General features: G+C 36.6%; 2 protein-coding genes and 1 long non-coding RNA gene across 3 annotated transcripts; 1 reads left to right on the top strand and 2 right to left on the bottom strand.

The window, feature by feature from the left end:
* LOC105176030 lies at positions 1,395–5,259 on the top strand. The gene is made up of 5 exons (XM_011098704.2): positions 1,395–2,258; positions 2,926–3,078; positions 4,422–4,520; positions 4,630–4,785; positions 4,888–5,259. Exons 1-5 carry the CDS (start codon positions 1,722–1,724, stop codon positions 5,029–5,031), a joined length of 1,089 nt encoding a protein of 362 aa, XP_011097006.1. The 5' UTR covers positions 1,395–1,721; the 3' UTR covers positions 5,032–5,259.
* Positions 10,135–11,962, bottom strand: LOC110013069. Its single transcript, XR_002288234.1, has 2 exons — positions 10,913–11,962; positions 10,135–10,787 (listed from the first exon to the last, which is right to left on the bottom strand). It is a non-coding gene; the product is annotated as an uncharacterized LOC110013069 (long non-coding RNA).
* LOC105176029 (aspartyl protease APCB1) lies at positions 14,089–21,062 on the bottom strand. The gene is made up of 9 exons (XM_011098703.2): positions 20,348–21,062; positions 19,165–19,282; positions 17,659–17,888; positions 17,367–17,579; positions 16,268–16,421; positions 16,084–16,169; positions 15,294–15,408; positions 15,142–15,214; positions 14,089–14,469 (listed from the first exon to the last, which is right to left on the bottom strand). The coding sequence occupies exons 1-9, from the start codon at positions 20,950–20,952 to the stop codon at positions 14,357–14,359; spliced, it is 1,707 nt and encodes a 568-aa protein (XP_011097005.1). The 5' UTR covers positions 20,953–21,062; the 3' UTR covers positions 14,089–14,356.

The raw sequence follows: 23,252 nt of genomic DNA, 5'->3' as shown, positions 1-23,252 counted from the left end.
AATACTGATTTTTACAAAAAAATTTACATATATTTTTAATTTACCTCTCATTTTACATACTTGTGTAATAATAATTTTGTAATAAATTATAAAAATATTAACCTCACTGAACACACACACACACAAAGTATAAAATATACATGAAAACATCAAATAAGACGCAAATTAAAAATTTATGTAATTTTTTTTTTCTCTTTCAAACCCTAAAGGAAGAATTTTCGAAAGAATGTAAATATAATTTTAATTTTTTAAAAAATATATGTAATTTTATATTTAAATATGGGGTATAAGTATAATTAAGGCTTATTAAAGAAGAAAAGAGAGAGTAGAGTATTTGTGAGCAGTGTTTGATTATGATATAGTGACAGTGGGTGACCCACCCACATAAGATGCAAGAAGACAAAGCAGAGCCCACCTAACCAATTCAGAGAAAAGTTAATGATGCTTCTTCAGTCTACTCTAACAAAACTCCAAAAATACTCAATTAATAAAGACTCAGAATATTTTTACCCCTTCTTTTATCTACTTCCCACTTTTTAGAAATCCCATTCCCACCAATTAAGCACACTTTTTTCTTCTTTTGTCAAACTCCTTTTCTTCTACTCTCTCTCCTCTCTCTCTCTCTCCTCTCTCTATCACTATTTTGTGGATATCTTTCCCATTTTATTCCATGGACTAGAAATGGTGGTGTGTTGATGATGAAAAGTGTTAAATTCTTTGCTTTTTTTTTTTTTAATATTGTGAGTTTGAATTTTATTAAAGGTGCATAGATTATTATTTTGTGGATTAAATGTAATTTACTCCCCTAAGATATGTAAAATGAGTAAAAAAAATACTGCGAAAAAATAATTAGTAAATTATCCGTATATTTTAAAAAATGAAGCAAATTATTTTATATTAATGCTTTAGATAGAGGTAATTTGCTTTATTTTTCAAACACAAGGATAATTTGCTACTTTTTTTACAGGGTTTTTTTTTGTTTATTTTGCTCATATCACAGAGGGGTAAATTGAAATTTTTCTTTATTCTATGTGGGTATTTTATTGGATGATGATAGCCGATTGATAAAATTCTTGATCCAGTAAAATTGAGCTTAATTTACTAGTATGTTGGTCGGGATACAGTGACAAGATTCATGCCCAATTGCCCATTAGGTCTGTATTATGAGATATAAGGCTGGTCGATTTGATTCAATAAAATTTGGGTTCGATTTATTAGTATATTGGTAAAATTATATTGATAATACTGAATAATATTTTCATGAAATTTGATAGAAATGAATATTTTGTGCTGACTGTCTAAATTTATTAACCATTGCAGAAGAAAAAGAAAAAAGATGGACTGTGCCTCTCTCTCTCTTCTACTCAAAAACTTAGTTTATAATTCACAAAAATTTCATTCTTTCCCATCAACACCCCCACCCCACCTCTCTTCCTTCTTCGTCATCCCTTTTCTCCACACACGCAACGCAGTTGTTTGTCTCTCTCTCCCTCTCCCTCTCTCTCTCTCTCTCACGCACACACATACACACACACACAAGTTGAGAACTTCTTTTCTAATTCACAAACTCCTTTCTTGAAAGTCCTTCAATCTACACCCCACTTCTCTCCTCCCTTCTATCCCCCAACTGTTGTTTGAACTCACACGCGCAACCAACCAGTTGGTTCTTTCTGAAGACGACACCGGACAGCCATCCTGTGGTGGTTGCCGACGGCTCAACTATGGCTGAACACGTTAGGTATAGGAAGCCCAGAAATCCTCCCCAGCCCACCACCAGCCACAATCTAGATAGAGATCCGAATTCCTCTCGTTCGAGACCCACCATTTCCTCTATCCTTCTTTCCTCCGGCCCAATCAATGAGACCACCTCCAAGAAAAAGAATTTCTCCTCAGCTACATTCAGAGGACTGGGCTGTACTGCCTCCTCTCAAGTCTCAGTGCCTGCAGTTATAAGAACATCGGCCAATTGGGAAGCCAAGAAATTGAAAAAGAAGAGGCTTAAGACCAAGAAAAGTGGCAACGACAAGCTACCAATGAACAACAACAGCTCCGCTGCTGCCATAAGTAACAGTAACCCATCACCACAATCATCGATTTCTTTGGCATTGTCATCTAGTTGTGTGGGTGTTCCTGATGTTTGGTGCGGCCCGGGTATGGGGCTAACTACTGATGCTGCTTCTGTGGATTGTGTTGTTTCAAGGAGGCCTCCCAGAGGCAAAGTTGATGGAGTTGACAGGATTTTCCTTGGTCAGAGGGAGGTAATTATGTGTTTCTTCTTTTATTCTATGCTTCTATCCTGTCGACTATAGTTGGCTTTCTTTTACTAGTGTATGATAGGGTGTCTTTGTGGGTGAAATTCTATTAATGATGTCGATTACATTATGGTAAAGGGTATCTTTTCTGGACGCTCTGTGTGCCTTTGCGTCTATTTTTCTGTTTTCTTGGTTGATCTTGATTTTGCACTGGTTGTTGATGCCAATGTTGCGCTCAGTAGGGATTTGTACCATTTCTTGCGCTCAGATGTCGACTCAAGTATATCTTTGGGTAGAATTTGCAATAACGGTGTGACAACAGGTTTAATGTTACTGTTGACATTCTTTGAGCACCAAATAGATTGATTTTTAATTGTTTTAGCATGTTTAGCCGATTTTCTATTACATTAGATATTCAATAACTAGATGAGTGTGTATTGTTTTGTACACGTATCCAGATTGTTTCTCTTGGTTTGTAATGATTACTCTTTTTCCTAGCTGGATCTCTTCACGTTAGATTCATGCCTTTTAATATGGTGTTTCTTTCCATGCTTTACACTATCGGGTCTGTTCTTGGTTCTTTCAATGCCTTTCTTGTTAAGTGTGAATTTTTGGACTTTGTTGCTTTACAACCAATGTAATACACTGGCCTCAATTTACTTTTTGTTGTCAGCGGTCGTATACTGTGAGGAGAATGGTTACTCCTGAGGACAATCCTTTCCTAGAATCTGAAACTGCCTTGGGGGTCCCTCGTATTCGGTCTGATGTTTCTGGGTCCAGACATCATCGTCATGTCAGACATGGTTTCCGCGAAGGGCTTGCTGAGGTTAGCTTAATTCTTGCTTTTGTACAGTTGTGTTATCTTGCTGTGCTAAACCCTGAGGGTATTTGAGCTCCAATTACATGTCATTTTAGTGGATATGCATATTGCCAAGTGTCTGCAATGTCTGATGCGGCTGTTGGAGTCTAAATTTTTTGTCAAGCAATCATGGTAGAGACATGTTCAACATGTTGCATATAGCAATGCCACTCTTTAAGATGAGTTTGCCCTGTATGCAATACTTTCCGGTTCTTATTTTAGTTTGAGCGTCATATGTGCCTGAGATATGGCATCACTGAGGGATTTTAGAACTTTATTAGTGAACCTCTAAGAGAGGTAAAACAGATTTGACTAGGTATATGAAAGAAAACAGACACGAAAACACTGTAGCATTTGTTTATTTTCTGTAAGACAAATGTCCTGGCGAATTACTACATTCAATACTCAACCTAGAATTCAAACTACTTTCACTTACTACCCCAAAGTTCGTAACTAGGGTTGATATGTTAACAACATGGAACAAGCTGAAAACTGAACTTGCCATGTCTTGGTTCATTTGAATATGCGAGAAATCCGGTCAATTTGTTCATCTATTAACTGCAGGCTAATCTTGCTTCAGTTTGTAGCCACTTATCTAGGAATTAGTATAGTCTTGAAAAGACTGGAGATTGCTAACTTATCAGGAAGCAAAATTTTTATGAAAGACGCCCAATATTGTGGGGCTGAAACTTAATATTGATGTTTGTTGACTATCTTAAAACATCAATTTAACTGAATAAGAAGATGCTTCTGAAGAAAATACACTGAAATGCCTAATATTTCTCTGAGATATAAGAACAATGCTGGAAGTGTTTGTTTGTCTTTCTTAGACTGCCTTCCATGTGAAGTAAACCTTGTTTGAAAGCATTGGGCCTTGGCATGCTCGGACTTAACTCTCTAAAACGTTTAATTTTGTGGAAAGAAAAGAAAATTAACTGGGTTGGAACATTGAGAGTGACAAGACCATTCGAGTGAATGCTGGAAAAGTGTTACCATGTGGATGCGATCTATAATATGTGTGCATTCTACTCGATTTTTCTAGTGTGACCAGGTTTAACATTTTCTTCCACATTTTGTATTATTGGTCTTTCCTATGTAGTGAAAGGCTGGGACAAGGAAAATTTAATGTAATGCATGATCAACTGTTGTTTTCATCTTTCTATAGGTGTGACTTCTAAACTTGTGTCAGAACTATCATTGGCTGATATCAACTGAAGAATATGTTACAAAAGTATTACGTCTGGAAAGTTAAACAAGGGAAGATCATTCTCACAGTTGCTTTTGATACTTACATTGTGCTCTGTTTGCAGATTGTAATGCTCCAAAACAGTCTGCTGATGGGAGGGAGATCGGATGGGCTTGACAGATACAGGGATCTGAGGCTTGATGTTGATAACATGTCATATGAGGTATATGTCTGTGAATGGTGGATCACCGTTGTTTTATCTAGTTTTCCTGTAAATGTTTGCCACTGAAATTTTATATCATTAAAATGTCTTCATTCGGTGGGATAAACAGGAATTACTGGAACTCGGTGACAGGATTGGGTATGTTAGCACTGGACTGAGGGAGGATGAGATAGCTTGCTGCGTGAGGAGGACCAAACTGGCAATGTTGGACGATTTGCCATTGCATTTTGCCTCAGAAATGGAGAAGAAATGCAGTATATGCCAGGTTTCTTTGCCAACTCTCTCTTCAGTTTCTGTACAGGAACTTAGTTCTCACGCTGTCCTGTTTTCGACTGCTCATGTTTCTTTACTTTGTATATTGTTGCAGGAGGAATATGAGCTAGATGATGAGATGGGGAAGCTGAACTGCGGACACTTCTATCACATCGATTGCATAAGGCAGTGGCTCGGGCAGAAAAATAGCTGCCCGATCTGTAAAACAGCTGCTGGGTCTCAGACCTCAGATAAATAGGTTGCACGACTAATACATCTTGCTGGTGCTTTCTTATATTCTGTATAGATTTCGATATCTTTGAAAGAAAGATCACTCTTTCATGTGTCAATCTTGTTTCTCTGTACCAAGAATTAATGCCATTTTTTGTGTTGGCAACTTCCATGTTGATACAAAAGCACGCTCGAAAAATCGTTGTAAGCTGATGTTCCTATTTACAGGTTGGTTGTGCAATTTCTTTGAAGACTAGTGTTCGCTTGTCGGATTATTTCATTTCATCTCTTTCGGAAATAATGGATGAATTAATTCATAGTGTGGGGTTAATTTTGGATGATTCTTGCTTAAGGTTAGAGGGTTAGAGTTCATATATGGAAAAACAATTTGGGATGAATAGGTTTTATTTATTTTTATTATTTTTTCTTTCAACAGTAATTCTGTTTTACTCCTGAACTTAACTCTAGTTTTAAAATGTGCGACTCACATAATATTTGGGTGTCAAAACAACGTGCTTTATGGCCATGTGCAATGCATGTGGCCATTTTGTTAAAAATTTAATGAATGTTCTACCGCGCAAATGACCTTGTTTATTGTTAGCGTAGGTGTTCAGAAAGTCAATTAATTGGTTGTTTTGTAATCTAATGTTAATAATTTTATTCACGCAATGTGAAATATTATGGATATAGTTTGTTCTTTGGTCTTCTGGTCATGTTATATTATATGTTATTACTGTATTGCAAATAAGTTAAATTAAAGAAGTTCAATCACCTATCTGATGGAGACTATGAACTTCCAAAGGTTGGTGTAAAACCTTTCAAGTCAAGAACCCTCAAGAATGGGTATTGAGAAATTTTGTAGAGACTTGCGCTAAATGATGCATTCATGCCATGAATGTTGTATTTCATCAACGACGAACGTTTAACGTGTTAGAATACGTGATCAGAAAGTCAATTTGATTCGCCATTTTAAAATTTGTTTTACCAATTTCTTTCATTATAATATTGAATAACATGAATAAAGTAGATTCATTTGGCCATATTTGTCATATTTAACTTATTGCTTTATGTGTCTATTACGGACAAAGCCTACAAACCATTTAACAATTAATGAGGTTGGTTTGCGCATATGATGACAACCCTAAAACCAACTTTTGAAGGTCGGGTTTGAAACGTTTCAAGTCGAGAACCTTCGAGACAAGGCATCAAAGGTTACATCTACTTCCAAATCAGCCTCCAGTAAATATCAAACCATACCGCTACCCTCACTTTCAGAAAGATGTTATGGCCTGCATGATTTCAGAAATGTTACAATGAGGGGATTATTCGGCCTAGCAACAGGCCTTTTTTGTCCCCGCTTCTCCTCATTAACAAAAAAGATGGGACTTGGCGTTTTTGTGTTGATTATCAAGGCTTGAATGCAGTGACCCTTACCCCATTTTGATGATAGATGAGCTGTTCGACGAATTATACGGTGCCTCCATTTTCTCGAAGTTGGACCTCTGCTCGGGGTACCACCAAATTCGTGGCCCCTGTGACTGTCACAAAACTGCATTTCGTACAATTGACAGATATTATGAATTCCTTGTCATGCCGTTCGGACTCACGAATACCCTGTCCATATTCCAAGCGGTCATGAATGACATATTTCCCCCCTTATTATGCCGTTTTGTCTTGGTGTTTTTTTATGACATCCTCATCTATAGTAATTGTTGGGATTCTCACTTACTCCATCTTGAACAGGTCCTGCAGATTCTGCATGCTAACTTTTTTTTTGCCAAGTTGATCAAGCACTTTTTGTGTTCCCTCTATCGAATATCTGGGGTATATCATTTCTACCGAGAGTGTGGCGGTTGATCCCTCCAAATTGCAGGCCATTGCAGAGTGGCCTCCACTGCAGTCGTTAATGAACCTCTGGACTTTTCTTGATTTATTTTGGTTTTACCGACGGTTTATTCGTCAGTACGCCTCGTTAGCCAACCCCTTAACAGATCTCTTGAAGGGGTCGACTTTCCATTGGTCACTGGCCGCTGCTACAACATTCACCGCTCTCTCTCTCTGAGACATATGAGCATTTATTCTCTCAGTGCCATTATGTTCATCAGTACATTGCAGATATTCAGAGGACCGTACAGGTCCGATGGCCTATTCGATCGTGGAATATTGACGTAGAGTGGATGTCGCTTAAATGGAGAGGGAAGCACGTCATCAACGCCTCATACCACACACTGTTAGCATTGTTAGCACTTGTGGTAAGAATGAAATGAACGGATCTTTCAGCATACTAGCCGTACATGTGACATACTTTGCTAGAATTGTAGTTGAGGAGATTAGACATGTGATACTTAGTCATACCCTCTCCTCAACAGTTAGTACATGTGTTTTTTACCTACTTTGGAGGATCCCTTGGTTTGACGGGGCCTTGATTGCTTGAACCGTGTTGTTGTATTTCTTTTTTTATCTATTTATGCAATTTACCTTTACCCAAAAAAAAAAAAAAAAGAACATTCACCGCTCTCAAGGTGGCTATGCTCTCACTACCCGTGCTGCATTTACCTGATTTCTCTCGGTTCGATCTTACCACGAATGCTTTGCAGGTGGCCATTGGGGCTGTTCTTTCGCAGCAACGTTACCCCATCGCCTTCTTCAGTAAGAAATTGGGCCCCCGGATGCAGGTCTCATCGGCATATGAGAGGAAAATGTTTGCGATAACTAAGGCGGTGCTCAAGTGGCGTCAATACCTATTAGGGCTCAAATTTCACATAATCACCGATCAAAAGAGTTTACGAGGCTTACCAGTTCAAATACCAACCTAGCAGAAATGGCTTATCAAGCTTTTGGGGTACGATTTTGACATCTATCATACACCAGGTCGCGACAACAAAGTTGTCGATGCTCTATCCCACCACCCACTAGCCACGATGCTTACTCTTACGGCTGTTTCCACCGCAACCTCGGCCCTTTTTGAGAAACTCCATAGGTACTACACTGACCATCCCGCTGGTATGTCTCTAGTTTCTCCTTTACAGCAGAATGCGAGTTCCCCGCTTCATTTTTCACCCTGCCATAGACTGGTTTTCTTTAACAATCACATCTTCGTCCCTAACTTTGATGGGCTCTAAGATCGAAATTTGGACAAATTTGAAGAAACGACTAGGCGTGCCCACACCTAACTGGCAGATTTTCGTCTAGAAAATAAAGATTCAAACTCAATTTTTGGCAAGAATTTGGAGCTGCTTGGACTACCTTTTTTATGAATGAGGAACACCTTTTGCTAGAGAAGTTTAATTAGGATAATAATTTAATTCCGTTTAGTCTTTTAGTTCAATTAGGAATCTACATTTTTAATCATAGTAAAATTAGGTAACTAGTTAATATATATATATATATGTATATATATATATATGTGATGCAATTCACCATATGGACATCTTTGGATTTTTAATCTCTCACTCTTGGGAGATTTTCTCTGCATTTTTCTATTATTTTCTCTTCTCTTTTATTTGTTCTTTCATTAGCATGCTAGGCTAGATCTTTTAATTCCGGTTAAAGACTTGGTGAATGCTTAATTCCAACAAGTTATGAAATCTAATTTATGCTTTCTACTTTCATTCATATTGATATTTGTGTTGTTCTCTGTGCTTTTATTACAAATAATCTGATTTATGAATGATAGGTACAGTTATTTATTATCAAGAATATTTCCCTAGCCAATTATACTTGCAAATTCGTAATTGTTTGATTAGTTCAATAACTAGTGGTAACATAGCATAATTGATTATGTAGAAGTTTTCGATTATATTGTGGGGAATGCACAATCTAACTTAAATAAATCCTCATAGAATTTATTGGTTAGAATTGGGCATTTCTCTTAATGTTGTAGGTAAATTAAATCTTGAGGACATTCCCAAGGTTGTTTACTGATTAGGGATTTAGTGAACGGACGTTCCTTGACTATCCACAAGGTAAGGAAATGTGAGGTCGTCAGGTCGTACCAATGGCCATAACCAATTCATCTATCATAAATGATTATTATCTTTGCATCTATGATTCGCCGTGGAATTAAGCATAATATATCTTTAACTGGAATACCCTTCTCTTACATTTACCTCTTCTAATTTTATTAGCTCGTTAGTTTAATTTAATTTTTATTTTTATTCTTCTTCACAATCAAACCCCCCCTCCTAATTATTTTCATTTTTTATGGTATTAATTTAAAACCAATACATGTGGATTCAACCCTACTCACACTTCTACAAAAGTGTTTATAGGAATTATTTTTTGTAGATTCGACACTCATCAAATTTTCGCGCCATTGCCGGGAATTGGTGTCTTTAAATTAATTTTTTTTTGTTACTTATTCTTGTTACTTGATTTTTACGCCACGTTCTTCTCGTACAAGTGAACTTGAATTTGACTAGAGATTGAGAAGATCATACATAGACTCCGAAAGGAAACCAAGCAACACAAGGAAGAGGCTTTTACTTCTTCCAAACCAAAAGCAGATTTTGAGTTAGACATGCCCACGTTTAGTGACTCTGAAAACGAAGTCATGGCCCAAAATTCGGAACGAACGATCAAAGAGATAACTTCCTTTGACTTAAATCAACAGTCTCTCTACATTGAATACCCTACTTTAGATGTTGATCTTGAACTTAAATCCAACCTCATTCACTTACTTCCTACTTTTCGTGGCCTTGCAGGTGAAAACCCGCACAAACACCTCAAAGAATTTCATGTGGTGTGCTTCGGCATGAGACCCCAAGGAGTCACCGAAGAACAAGTCAAGCTAAGAGCCTTTCTATTCTCATTGGGCGACAAAGCAAAAGATTGGCTCTACTCCTTACCTTTGGGATCTATTGTTAGTTGGAATGAGCTCAAGAAATAAGTTCTTGAGAACTAATTCCCCGCGTCAAGGACTACATATATGTGTCGAGTTAAGCGTGCCCACACCTAACTTGACCAACTAATCTGTCAAACAAGGGAGTATGACATTAGGAGCTAGGCATGCTCACGCTTAATTCAATCACCTAATCTGTCACAATTACATACATACACACACTCACAGATTTTGTTTTTCTTTTTTTCCTTTATTATTTATATTTTTATTTTATATTTAAATATATAAAAAAAAATCAAAAATCAAAACCCTATATCCCCAAATCTCATCTTCTCTTTTTACAATTGCAGCCAACCACTTCTCACCTCTCTCGCCGCCGCCTAACCGTTGCTCTCTCTCTCTCTCCTCTATTTTCCTCTTTCTCCTTTCTTTCTTTCTCTTTTCTCTTTCTTCTTTCTTTCTTCCCCTTTTCTTTCCCTTTTTTTTTTTGCTTTCGCCAACCACCCCTTATTTTCCACTTCTTATCTTTTCCATTTTTTTTCTTTTCTTTCTTTCTTTTATTTCTCTAATTTTTTTTTTTATTTTCCACCTCTCTTATTTCTTTATTTCATTTTTCTTCTTTCAACAGTAGGAGCAGCCACAAGCGATTCTCCCCTTCATTCTCGGTCTCACTATTCCCGATGTATTCTGCGGTGCCGCTTTGAGGAACCCCGTGGCTGCAAGCAGTATTTGGTCCAATGGGAAGGGCAAGACGCCCTCGACGCAGCCTGGATCAACGCCTTGGAGTTCCAATCGTCATTTCCAGAATTCGACCTTGGGGGCAAGGTCATTCCTAAAGACCGGGCAGTGATACGGACTTGGGCCCGAGGGAGAGTCAGGTGCAGCCCAACAGTACCAAGATGCTGGAGAAACCCACTAGAAAATCCATAGACAATTCACCAGGCCTACAAAATTAAATGACTATTACTAGTATAATAAAGCAAAGGGAGACAAGACAAAAGTTGTTAGCTTGGTGGAATTAATTAAGCAATTTGTGTTAAGAGGATCAAACTCTGAAAAATGTGTTTACCTTTGCTGAGTAATGAGAAAAGGCAGAACAGTTTTGCCATGAAAAATATCTCTTTCTTCCCCTCTTTTTGGAGCCGTTATTCCCTGCTAAAAGTGGGAATAGTCCGCCGCCAGGTTCATATGTATGCCGTTGTTATGAAACTTAAGCGACTTAAACCTATCTTTTGGCATACGAGGAGGAAGAATGAGGATTTATCAATCAATGTGGAAGAAGCGAGGCACTATCTTGGCCAAGTCCAAACTTTGTTACAAGAGTTCCCACACCCAACAGTTTATTGCAAGATATGTGGGGTGGTATATGTTAATGTGGTTGAACAGGAGCAGTCTATGTTACAACAAGAAGCCAAAATACAGTGGATACGTGATGGTGATCAATGCACTCAGTTATCTTTTGATTGCAACACAGAAAATTTTGAAGAATCAGACCTCCTTGGGAGAAACAGTTAGTGATGCATCTCAAGTTGAAAGGGGGTTTATTACATACTTTATGAATCTATCGGAAGGAGTAACGTTAACGAGGGAGATTGATCTTATGGCCTTAAAGTCTGCACTACCAAGTATTCTTAGCTGGGATGAGGCGTCGTGCAAGGTCTAATCGGTCGAAAGAGGTCAAACAGGTTGTCTTTTCCATTGATGTAATAAAGCACCCAGACCTAATGGTTATTCGGCTAGATTCTCCAAAGGTGTTTGACCGATTATTTGAGATGACATAGTTGCTTCTGTTGTACAATTCTTTCAAACAGGACGACTTCTTAAACAAGACAATGTGACCTTAGTAACATTGGTAGCCAAGGTTCAATCTATGATGGTAATGGCGGGTCTTAGGCAAATATATATCGTGTTGCAATAAACTGTACAAGATCATCGCTAAGATTACTGTCAATTTGTGCTCCATAAAATAATCGATGGAAGTTAAAATGCTTTCATCCTGGGAAGGCGAAAATCAGCGAGAATATCATGTTTGCTCAGGAAACTATTACACGGATACAATCAGATAAATCTTGTGAAGATGCATGCTCTTAAAGTGGACTTACGAAAGGCATATGATATAGTAGAGTAGAACTGCTTTATTGTGCATTGCGAATGTTTGGGTTTATATATATATATATATATATATATATTTTTGTAAGGTTTCATGAAATATTTGTTCAATGGATCAAAGAATGTGTTTGCACGGTTTCTTAATCCATTTGCATCAATGACAACCATGAGCATTCTTTGAAGGAGCAATTCAAGGAGACCCCATGTCTCCTTATTGTCATGGAGCTATTACATACAGGTATGTAAAGGAGAACCCATAAGGCTCACCTGGTCCAACACCATTGGCAATGTGTGGAACTTCAATTATTTATGATTACATTCGCCAACAATTTATTGGATTTTTGTGAAGCAAATGAATCGTTTTTAACTATGCTCAATCAGGGCTCTTTGATTTTTCTAAACACTCAGGATTACAGGCTAATGTGAGGAAAACCATGATATTTTTCTCAAAGTCTGGTTGATTATCAGGAGCCCAAAAAACTAATGGGATTTTCAGTTGGCTCTTGCCCTATTCGATACTTGGGTGTTCCACTTATAACATCCCAACTTACGAAAGGAGATTGTCGGTCACTGATCAATGAACTTAACTTTTAAATTAATGATTGGGATTCTCGGTTACTATACGAGGACAACTTATCAGGTCAGTCCTTTCTACAATGTACTTGTAGGCTATTGTGTTCCTTCTATCGAAAGGGAGATCGAACAGAGGCTAAGAAGGTTATTATGTATAGAGAGGGCATACTAATGGTGGTGTTGCAAAAGTGCCGTGTATGTAGTTCGTAAGCCTAAGGAGATGGGTGGATAAGATTAGACATTCGACCAGAGCTTCCTATAAATAAGACCCTAAGGACCCGACATCTTGGGGAGGTCATTGAGATTGCTTCCACATCTTTATGAGTGAAGTGGGCAAGACAATATCGGTGTGATGAAAGTCAATTTGGACAGTTAGCATGCACCGAGTTCATGGGGATGGGAGCAACTCTTGAAAATTCGTTCTGATATCATACAAGCGCTTGTGTATAACATTGATAATGGGAGTCGATCCACTTGGAATCGTCATTCATCGATAACTCAGTGGTCCTTTTGTCACGGACATGCAATTCTCCAAACTGTAATCCAGAATGATTTTTGAGTATGGGTTTCTAATACAACTTTTGATGTTATGAAGATAATGAAGTCCCTTCCAACACTACGGTCACAGCCTAATTCGATAGTTTGGAAATTTAATAATGATACTTTCTCAACATCCTCTGCGCTCCAACTATAAAGTCCGGAGAGCACAAGTTATCAGTTGTCATACTTTGATGGGCAGACCGATTAAAATCCCACGGAATTCCTTTATTCATGGCTTGCTATTCAGGAACGTTTATCCACTTTGAACAAACCTTAGCTGCACACATTGACGGTCTTGTGTTCTTTGTGAATTGAAAATGTTCTTTGACTTCACATATTCTAAGTACTGTTTGCAAACCTGCTAATGTGAAGTTAGGTTCCAATGGCCACACTCGGAGTGGAAACTTATCGATCACTACTTGCTTCTCTTGTCTATTACTTGTGGATTGAAAGAAACCAGTGTCGATTTAGCTACATTATCGGAATCCTTTGATTCTTACACATCTTGTGATAGATCAAGTAAGAAATAGATTACTTGGTCTTAACCTTTCACAAACTTCACAAGGTAATCTAGTTGTCACTTAAAGGATTTGGAAAATAACTGGAATACATTAACACCACTGCTTCTTTACACACTCATGTCCTGAACCTCCTGTGCATTTCCAGTCGTGAAACTTTGAGCTGGTGTGAGGCTTTGCCTCGATGTTTTGTATTCTAACAACCTGTTTTACATTAATAAAATTTACCTTAAACTAAAAGAAAAATGAATTCAAGTGTTTGGAAAAGATAAAATTTGAATGTTTCGTAAGTGTAACAAAAACTGAATTCAAGTGTTCGGAAAAGAAAAAATACACTTCTTATTTACAATTTTATAATAAACTACAAAACAGTAGGAAGAAACTTGTAGCTTTTGACCAAAACCAGCTTAATCTAAACAGTTCAAACATAAAAGGTGTAAATCAAAAAAGCAACTTATTTTACAAAAAAAAAAAAAAAAAAAAGAACTGATGAGTGCTCCAGCTATTTTGCAAACACCACTATAAACTTATTAATACTAGGACAACCCACAAGATGGTTTAAAACCTGCTATACAAAACTTTTATATAATGTCTACCCTTTTTTTGTGACTAAGAATTATGTTACACAGAAATAAAATAGTAGACATTGCAAGAAAATAGTGGGACAAGAATTCCTTTTTTTTTTCTTTTCTAGCAAGGAGAAGACTCGTTGTTGTACCGGCTTGCTAGAATCTGATGGAACATTACTTGTCGCCTGATTCTAATGAACTGAGTCAGTATAGAGTATCAGTTACAAACTTTCGTGGCCTTGCACAATCTGATCGAACCCACCCAATTTTCCCCTTCACATTGTCATATACAAATAGCAGACCACGTAAGGATATATCTGTAAAGGCAAGCACATGCATCAGAAGACAAAGAAAAGTGAATGAGATAATATTGCCACAGTAAAAGAATGTACAAGTGAATCCCAAGAGTGTTCAAGTTCTATCACAAACGCCCCATTTTGTTAAGATGTCGCAGTAGTTGTGCTACATTTATTGAGAATTACAGTTGAAGTTTTCTAAGGGATCGCATTTTTTGTTCATGGATCACTGCATTAACACTCTTCAACTAAGGTTAAACTACAGAAACTACCATTTCTGTTTGAATGATTACACTAACACTCCTTGTTATGATGCACCCTCCAAGCGATCGTTGTATGGGTCAAGAAAAATGAAGAAAAAGGGAAAAGTATTCCCACATAGAAAGTGAAAGAAAAAATGCAAGGGAATAAATAGAGAATGAGCCAAAAAAACTACATAAGCTTAAGCTTTTCTGGTGAACTGATGAACCCAATGCATGCAAGGCCCATTCTGGAGACTCAAGACCGATGATACAATCAAAGCCCCAAGCACATGAATCCAGCCCCATCTCATACAAAATTCCAACAGAGATACACTGAAACATCCTAATAGGAGGTGCCAGCACTTATAACTATTCAACAAATAGGGGTGGTTTCTATAATTTAGTTGGGGGAGTGTAAATATAGCTGCCCCTTTTATTTAAAGGTCAGTACCTCCAAGTATAAAAGTGGATCCATCATGTACTTCTCTTCCATTAAGGATGCCCAAGCACACATTACCCTTGCTCTGCGGCAGAAGAAGTCTTGTTTCAATGTGATGCAAAAATCTTGCATAAGTAATATATGGAAGAAAAGAAAATACTTACATTCACCACTAAGTACCCTTCAGGAGGAATTTGAAGCTTTGTTGAGACGATCCACCACTTGCTTCCAAACTGAAGGTTTAAAGGTTTGAAGAACTGTCTAACATCTTCAACAGATCTAAAAAGGAGATACCATTGAGTAGGCCCTCTCAAAATCGAAAGATAAGGAAAAGGCATAACATGATTCATGCTGTTAAGTGTGTAATTGGATAGCAGACAGCGACAGGAAGTACAATACACTAAATCAACATAAATAAATACATCCACTACAAAGTAGCAGCATCACGAGCTCAAACTGAAAAAATAGTACTCTCGCAATTGACATATAACCAGTAACTTAAGGAAAACAATTTATTGAAGTAGAATTTAGTTGCCCAAAAAAAGAAAAAAAGAGAAATGAGGGTTGATCACACTAACCAAAAGGAACTACAAAGGACTGTTAAAAAATTTTGAAGCTGTAACATTGTTACACATCATTTATGTCATTTCAAATCATCCCCCAACAGAGCTGCTTCATCATTACCCACAGCTGAGCTGTTTAGGATGATCCTATAATTATAGGCAGCATCAGTGATCAGGCACATCATCTCAGCAAGAGCTGCCCATTTGTTTAACATGTTTCTGTTATACCATCTCTTTTTGTTGTTGAAGAAATATTTCAGACTACAAGACACGTAATGAATTAGGAATAACAGTTGAGAAACCAATATGTCACGAGAGACCCATGGCTCCCCCCTGCTCAGGTGGGGCCACCAATCTTTGCTAACTGCACAATCAAATTCACATATCCTACCTTAAAGGGGATTTGGCTCGCCAACAAATGGGTAATGATGTATCTGACATGTCACGGACAAGGCTTTCATTGGGAATATCATTAAACTGCAATCACAGGTTAATTAAGAAACAGATGTGGATGAACAAAGATAGTATCTTTATTCAATTCTAAGACTGCCTCAAAAGAATGTCTATTTACTTACTATAGCGACCAGATTATTATATGCTTCTTCAGTAAAGTACGAATAGGAGCTTCCAGTGTCAAAAACTAAACGTCCTTGTCCACTCCTGACATTGCCTAATCCAATTTGTCTGCTTCCATAACTCACCTTCACTATATTTGTCTGGTAAGAATTCCTGGACATAGAATGCTCGTTGTTATTACAAACTGTATACCGCTTGAGTGAAGCAGCAAAAAGATCAAGACACGCAAAACAATTTTACAGATAATGTTTTGAAACTAGATCCTCAGAGATGCAGATAAACATGGATATTAGAATATTAGGTTGACAGTACAAACAAAAGCAGCAAACATAACACAAACTCTACATTCTCCGAGTTCTGGAAGACCAATAATAAACTAAGACTAATTCATTGTGCATGCCACTATCTCATGTTATGCAAAAGTTTGTGTATCAAAGATAATGATAACATCAAATAAAGGGATAACTACACTGCCCTCCCTTGAGGTTCAGTATATTACATATAGACCCGCCTTATGGTTTGGGAAGTTATATTTAGTAATGCTAACGTTTGTTTCTATCTAATAAATAACAGATACCTCCATCAAAATTCATTAAATTTTACGATATGAGCAAAAAAGTTGAATGAAAATCCACATATACCCCCGATTGACTTATCAATGACTTATTGCACGTCAAACTACCCTTATAAGGGTGGAGATATACCTCCCCATATGCATTAGTGTGTAAAGATGCATAAGGGTATAGTTTGGTCATAAAAGATTTGTTTAACACATAATAAGTAAGTAAATAAGTCAATCGGGGGTAAATATGGATTTTCATTCAACTTTTTTGCTAATATCAATAAATTCAGTGAATTTTGACTAAATGATGGGTCAATTTGTTAGAAACAAATATAAGGGGTACTAGATGTAATTTCCCAAGTCACACAAGGTTTACATGTAATTACACCCTAAAATAAAATGAAAGATTCTCTTGATATTGAGGTACACCCAAGACTTGGTTATGACAAATATTGACCTCCAGAGTGAAAAAAAAAAGAAAGAAAAAAGAAAAGGAAGAATAGAACACAATGGAATTCTCCAAATCCAACACTCACAAATCATAGCTCTGAAGCATGGGGACCCACGCCATCTGCCAATAAGGCACGCCACCACGGGCATCTGCAGCAAGGCAATGTCCTATCACATTCTTTATGATTCCTTGGCTTGCCAATTGAGATGGCAAACTGATTTTCGCCCGGCTAAGTCCAAGGATTCCATCTGTCTTCCTCAATGTGTTCAAAAGTAAACCTTGCTGGTCATAGGCACAACTGACATAATTCAACCATATAAACCTCAAGATTTGTAGGTCCACAAAAGTACACTGATTCCAGGAATAAATAACATTACCCAAAAACAATTTTGGATTGGGCCAAAGACCCATTTGCAACGGTTAGATAAAGTTCATCTCTTGCAAGCACTCCCACGGAAGAGCTATGATCTGCATATTCTATCTCATAATCACATTGGTTACACGAGTCACAGTCTTTAGCTATTTGATTTTTTTGAATTTCAACACAGAAAGAATCCTTAGGCGGTATAATGTTAGCTTTCACCGGCTTGTAAAAAGGATGAGCTCCCTGCAACACATTTATCACTAAAGTTTCGTTATTAAAATGTGACAAGCTTAAAAAATTAGAGTAATCTGAGGTGGAAAAGGACCTATTTCTCTCATATAATTTCCAAAGCAGATCGCATCCAAAATACATGCACTGGTCCAAATTTATGATACAGATAGTCACGGTGGCCTTAAAGGACCATTTTTCATATAAAATTTTGGAGATAGAAGGAAATGACAGAGAAAAAATTTCAAGCTATTATTCGAGAAGTCTCAGCCAACCTCTTCATGACATTTAATGTGAGAATGGGATTGTTTGCAACAGCTTTCTTAAGCTGTTTTTTCTTCTTTTTGTTTTTTTTTTTTTTCCCGCTTTTGACTTCTATAAAGCATTTTGGGTATGTTTTAGCCACCAATTTCTACTTAAAATGGTCCAAAAAGAAAATCGGACCCACTTGTCAGAAGCATCAAGAGGTTCGCTTCTGCCCGCTTCTGACATTTCTGTGATTTTGTTAAAAACAAAATTGGAAATTATTATCCTTAACATTTTTGCAGGGACAGTAGGTGTGCAAAAGTGACAAGGTAGCTTTGCAGCAAAGTTACTAAGCAGGGGGGGGTGCCGGTGCCCATTGACGAAAGAAAGAAGAGAACTGGTAGTGAAGAAAGAAGGAGGAGAAGAATGGGAAAAAAGTGGGGGAAGGAAAAGCAAGAATAAAGCAGGAAGAGATAAAATGAAAAAAAGTGAGAAGAAATAGAAAATAAGGAGAACGGAGAGAAAAATTGAATTGGGGGCATTTGAATTTTTCCCAAAACATTATGAAGTACGAGATCTTTTACCAAAAATTCTCTTCCCATTTCTTTTACTACTTCTTCCATGAATTTGCAAATGTTAGTCACTTTAACTACTCCACTTTCCTAAAATCGCTAAGATTCAGCATTTTGCAGAAGCTGAAGCCCCATGCAAACATTTGCAACATACCATCTGTTCCAAATAAAACAATCCTTTTCATGGCAATACTATATTTTCAAAAATGAACCTATTTTTCACCATGTCTTGGCATTCCCCTTTTCCATGATATGGCGATTAATATAGAAGTGGCAGCTAAATATGCCACAATTATCTTATTGAAAATGGACCTATTTTAGCATTTCTTGGCATTCCATTTTTCATGTAATGGTCATCAGAGAAGTGGTGGCAGCTTCTTTAGCAGATGAAGATACTATTAATGCCGTAATAATAGTAGCAGCAAATATCAAGAGAATGAAACTGCAAAGATCGACAAAACAACAGGGATTACCTTAGCGCAGCTAGTGCATGGAGCATCACACTGAATCCAAGTTAAGGCACTGCCGGTGTCCATATCAAGAAAATAGGGTCTTGGAGGATTCCCAAAATGCAAGTATGTATAATACAGCCTGCAACAAATTTGCAGCAAGGAGTTAACCTCGTAAAGTGTCTTATTATCCCACGACATCATAGGCAATGGTCAGCTGAGTCAGCTCCTTGAGCAAAAGATAGAAACCGTTATAACACTAAAAAAGGCACAGCTCTTAACTTCTTTGTTGGATTTTCGGAAGATGTAAGAATTTAGCACCAATTGATGGGTAGTTATTTAATTTTACCAATAGCAATACTCTAAAATTGTGAAGCCAAGATGTAGAGAAAAGATGTAAATTATGCATACACCAAGTTCTGCAGACCTTGTTTTTGGTAAATTACCAAAGGAATCTTGATAGCATGCAACAATAAATTAGACCCCAGCCACCAGAAAGGATACTCAAATAGGACCCTTTAGCAAAGTAAAGCACAAATATATTGGTGGTAGTGGTCCAACTCAAAGATTCTTGCCAGGGCACAATACTCTCATTGAGAGAAAAAGATATAACACAACTATAATACTGAATTAACATTTCAGTGGGTATTGGATTTAGTTTAACAATAAGGTGAACTAAGCTATTTAGTTTAACAATTAAATTCATATAATTACAGAGTTTACTCCAGCTTTTACCATCTTTAATCCAAGTTAGCTCAGATCTTATTTTAATACGAACAACTATCAAAAACAGGAAGAATTGCTCTTCTGCCCATGAGAAAAAAGGATATCACTGTCACTATTTTCATTATCTCCTCCACATGTTATCACTTACAATTTCATGACAACACCATCTCCTAATCTCACATTGTTATCTGTGATAACCATAAATTTTGTTCTAACAGCAAACCATACTAGGGATCAAATTATATAGAAATCTATATTTCTGCGGAACCCTGTCTGATTATAGTACAATATTTTGTCATTTATTTAAGTTTTTGTGCATAAAATTCAAAAAGACAGTAGACACATCCAAAAACTGCAACAGAGGGTCAAAACATACGCATTTGACATCCATCAAAGTGAAAGATCATAGAAAATTGCGACCAGAAAATGCTCATATAACTTACACAAGTGTAAAATAAAAGCACATTCAGCAAATACTTACCCGTCAGGATAAATGTTACCCCCAACAGGTATAACATCAGTAACATCAATTTTGGATGCAGTAGACGCCGTTTTCGGGTTGATCCTTCCACGACTCAGCTCATCACCAAGTTCCTCCGAGAACGATCGAGAGTCAATACTAGTAAGTCTTCCAAGTTTAAGCTCAAAATCTCCCAAGCCACTATTGCCCCAATAACGCTTCTGATACAGTGTGAAAATAAATGTATGCTGAGACTTGTTCTTCTGAGGATCATCCTCACTCCCTAGCTCATCCTTTAACTGGAAGAAGGCTTCTTGAGAAATAGAGACACAAATATACAAGGCGATCAGAGAGATGCCCAGAACCGGCAGAAGGGTTCTTCGGGGACTTCCAAACGAAAACAACGATTGAGGGCCATGGTTCTGCGGTACGACCTGCAGCGGCGTCTGCGCTTCACCGGCCTGAGGGGCTGATTGCGGTTGGTCGAGTTGAGGGGATTGAGGATGATGATCGGACAGAGTAAAAGCAGTAATAGTTTTGCCAAAAGAAGGGTTATCTGGTGGGGGGAGAGTGATTATGACTACGCCTGTCAGCCGAGGAGACCGCTCGTCATTCTCCTCCTCCATTTCCTTCTCTGTGAATTTCTCCCTTCTTGAATGGAGGAGGAAGAATAAGAGGATGAAGGGGAAGACTTTACTTCCTCTCCGCGTTCAGAGTCAACTGAGATGCATTCGTCCTGAAACAAGTAATTATTTTATATTAGAAAAATAAATTTTTGGTGTTTGGGCGGGGAAAATTTAATTTTTTTTATTTAATTATATGAATAAGAAAATAAATAATTATCAGAATTTCTTTAAATATTTTTATTAAGTTTAAATGTGTAAATAAAATATTATTGACAAAAAAAATTTGAGTAAATTATAGCTATGTTTTCTGATATTTGACATAATTATAAATATTTTTTATTTAAAAAAATATAAATACATCTCTCAAACATAAAAGAATTATGTAATCCTTAGATTGTAATAAAAAAAATTACTACTTTATTTTTGTTAATTTTTTAATCAAAAAAATATTAAAAAATTTTGAGGGTGGGTAAACTAAATATATATTAAGAATATTAGTTCAAAAAAATATTTTATAAAATTATAATTCATTATTCGAAAGGGCATTTTGAGTAATTCACCATAAAAAATTGGATGAAAACCTAATGGATTGGATTCGTTGTTATATGGACATTAAAGTCAGGGAATATATATATTGCTTAAAACAATGATAAAAAATTTGTAATTATATTAAATTTTAGAGGAGGTGGCCATAACGTACCAAAATTTTTTTTTAAAAAGAATGATTAGTTTGTTAAAAATAGGATAAATTACAACAATCTCCCATGAGGTTTGGTATAATTACGAATACCTCCTCATTGTTTGAAATTTATGCTGATGTTTGATGTTCTAGCCATAATGATCAATACCACATCTATCACATAATTTCATTTCCACATATCAACGCACAATGTCTCCATAGGCTTCTTATCAAATTGACAGTCGATACCAACCCAAACTTTTGATATTGTCACAAAATCAAAGGAGCCAATATATAATCAACGACACAATTCAGTACTTTAATTGTAGTAAATAGAGTACTAGTCTGCCGCCCAGTAAAGATCTATAACGATTTAGCATTGAACAAACCCAAAAGTTCTAAAATAACTTAGGTTTTTTAACCTTTATTTTAATCCAATATACCTTTATTTGTTGACAAGTCGAGGATTTAGTTATAAATTCAACTACATTCTTTTTCATTGTTTGCTACTAGTACTATATAAGGTCTTAGATTGCAGCATAAGTTTAAATTTTATTTATTTATTTATTTAACAGTATTATGATACATCGCATATGGTGTATTGGAGATTTCCTACATGATTTTCAGGTATAACCCTTCCATATCATGTACACAACGACTCACTATTACCCCATCTATCCTTATGAAATATTTGGTTTCTTACTGAATCAGTTTCTATTTCTTTTTTTATACACCAAGACTTATCCATGAATAAGGACCTTATCAGTTAGTTTTAAACTCAATATCTATTTCTTTATATCTTATCAATATAATTTCAGCAAAGCTATCATCCTTAAATCCAAGTATCTCTAGAATATATTGGCATTACAAAACTTATTGAGCACCAACAATGTCATCTCATATATCCAGTGCAACCGAAGTTCAAATCATATTTTAAGGTATCCTAATAATAGTAGGTACGTGAAATTTAGTTGATAAACAATTAATTTCAAGACATTCATTGCAAATCGAACATCAATTCTGTCAAATTATGACTCGCCAAATTAACTAAGGTGCTTGGACTCTTCCTACTGAAAGTATAAGCTACTTATTCGTCTTCTCATGACGATAATCAACTAGTACAATCTTAGTACTTTAACAATTCTATCCACATACTTTAGATCAGGTTCAACTCTTCCTAAGTCAAAATATATTTCAAACTCTCACGCTCATTGAAAATATGAAATTTTTTCCATACAAGTAATGTCTCTAAATATTTAATGCATGCACAGTTGCTGCTAATTTCAAATTATGCATGGGGTAATTTAACTAGCGGATCCTTAAATAGCAAGATGCTTACGCAATTACATTTTCGTTTTGCATCAATACTCTCCCTAAACCTTATTTTGAAGCATCAATATATACCACGGATCCATCACTACCAGATGGTAAAATCAAAGTCATATTGACGCCAATTCTTTTCTTTAACTCATCAAAATTTTGTTGCCACTGCCCGGTCTAGTGAAAACGACCCCCTTTATAATAACTTTATTAGATGTCCGACAATTGCGGAGAAATCATCAACAAATCACTTATAATACCTAGCTAGTCAGAATCTCTGAACTTCATTCTTCGGTATTCT

Source organism: Sesamum indicum, linkage group LG13 (genome assembly GCF_000512975.1).
Source record: "Sesamum indicum cultivar Zhongzhi No. 13 linkage group LG13, S_indicum_v1.0, whole genome shotgun sequence".
NCBI classification, from domain to species: domain Eukaryota; kingdom Viridiplantae; phylum Streptophyta; class Magnoliopsida; order Lamiales; family Pedaliaceae; genus Sesamum; species Sesamum indicum.
The sequence above is the reverse complement of the archived record's forward strand: the minus strand, read 5'-3'. Positions and strand labels throughout refer to the sequence as shown.

What these genes read in the sequence shown, in the direction of transcription:
- LOC105176029 (XM_011098703.2), bottom strand. Translation starts at nt 20,952, where the DNA reads ATGGAGGAGGAGAATGACGAGCGGTCTCCTCGGCTGACAGGCGTAGTC. An exon ending in ATGCTTCAGAGCTATGATTT is followed by an intron (nt 16,422 to 17,366) that starts GTGAGTGTTGGA and finishes TTCTATGTCCAG; the next exon opens with GAATTCTTACCAGACAAATA. An exon ending in ATAATAATCTGGTCGCTATA is followed by an intron (nt 16,170 to 16,267) that starts GTAAGTAAATAG and finishes CTGTGATTGCAG; the next exon opens with TTTAATGATATTCCCAATGA.
- LOC105176030 (XM_011098704.2), top strand. Translation starts at nt 1,722, where the DNA reads ATGGCTGAACACGTTAGGTATAGGAAGCCCAGAAATCCTCCCCAGCCC. An exon ending in TTTTCCTTGGTCAGAGGGAG is followed by an intron (nt 2,259 to 2,925) that starts GTAATTATGTGT and finishes TTTTGTTGTCAG; the next exon opens with CGGTCGTATACTGTGAGGAG. An exon ending in TCCGCGAAGGGCTTGCTGAG is followed by an intron (nt 3,079 to 4,421) that starts GTTAGCTTAATT and finishes CTCTGTTTGCAG; the next exon opens with ATTGTAATGCTCCAAAACAG.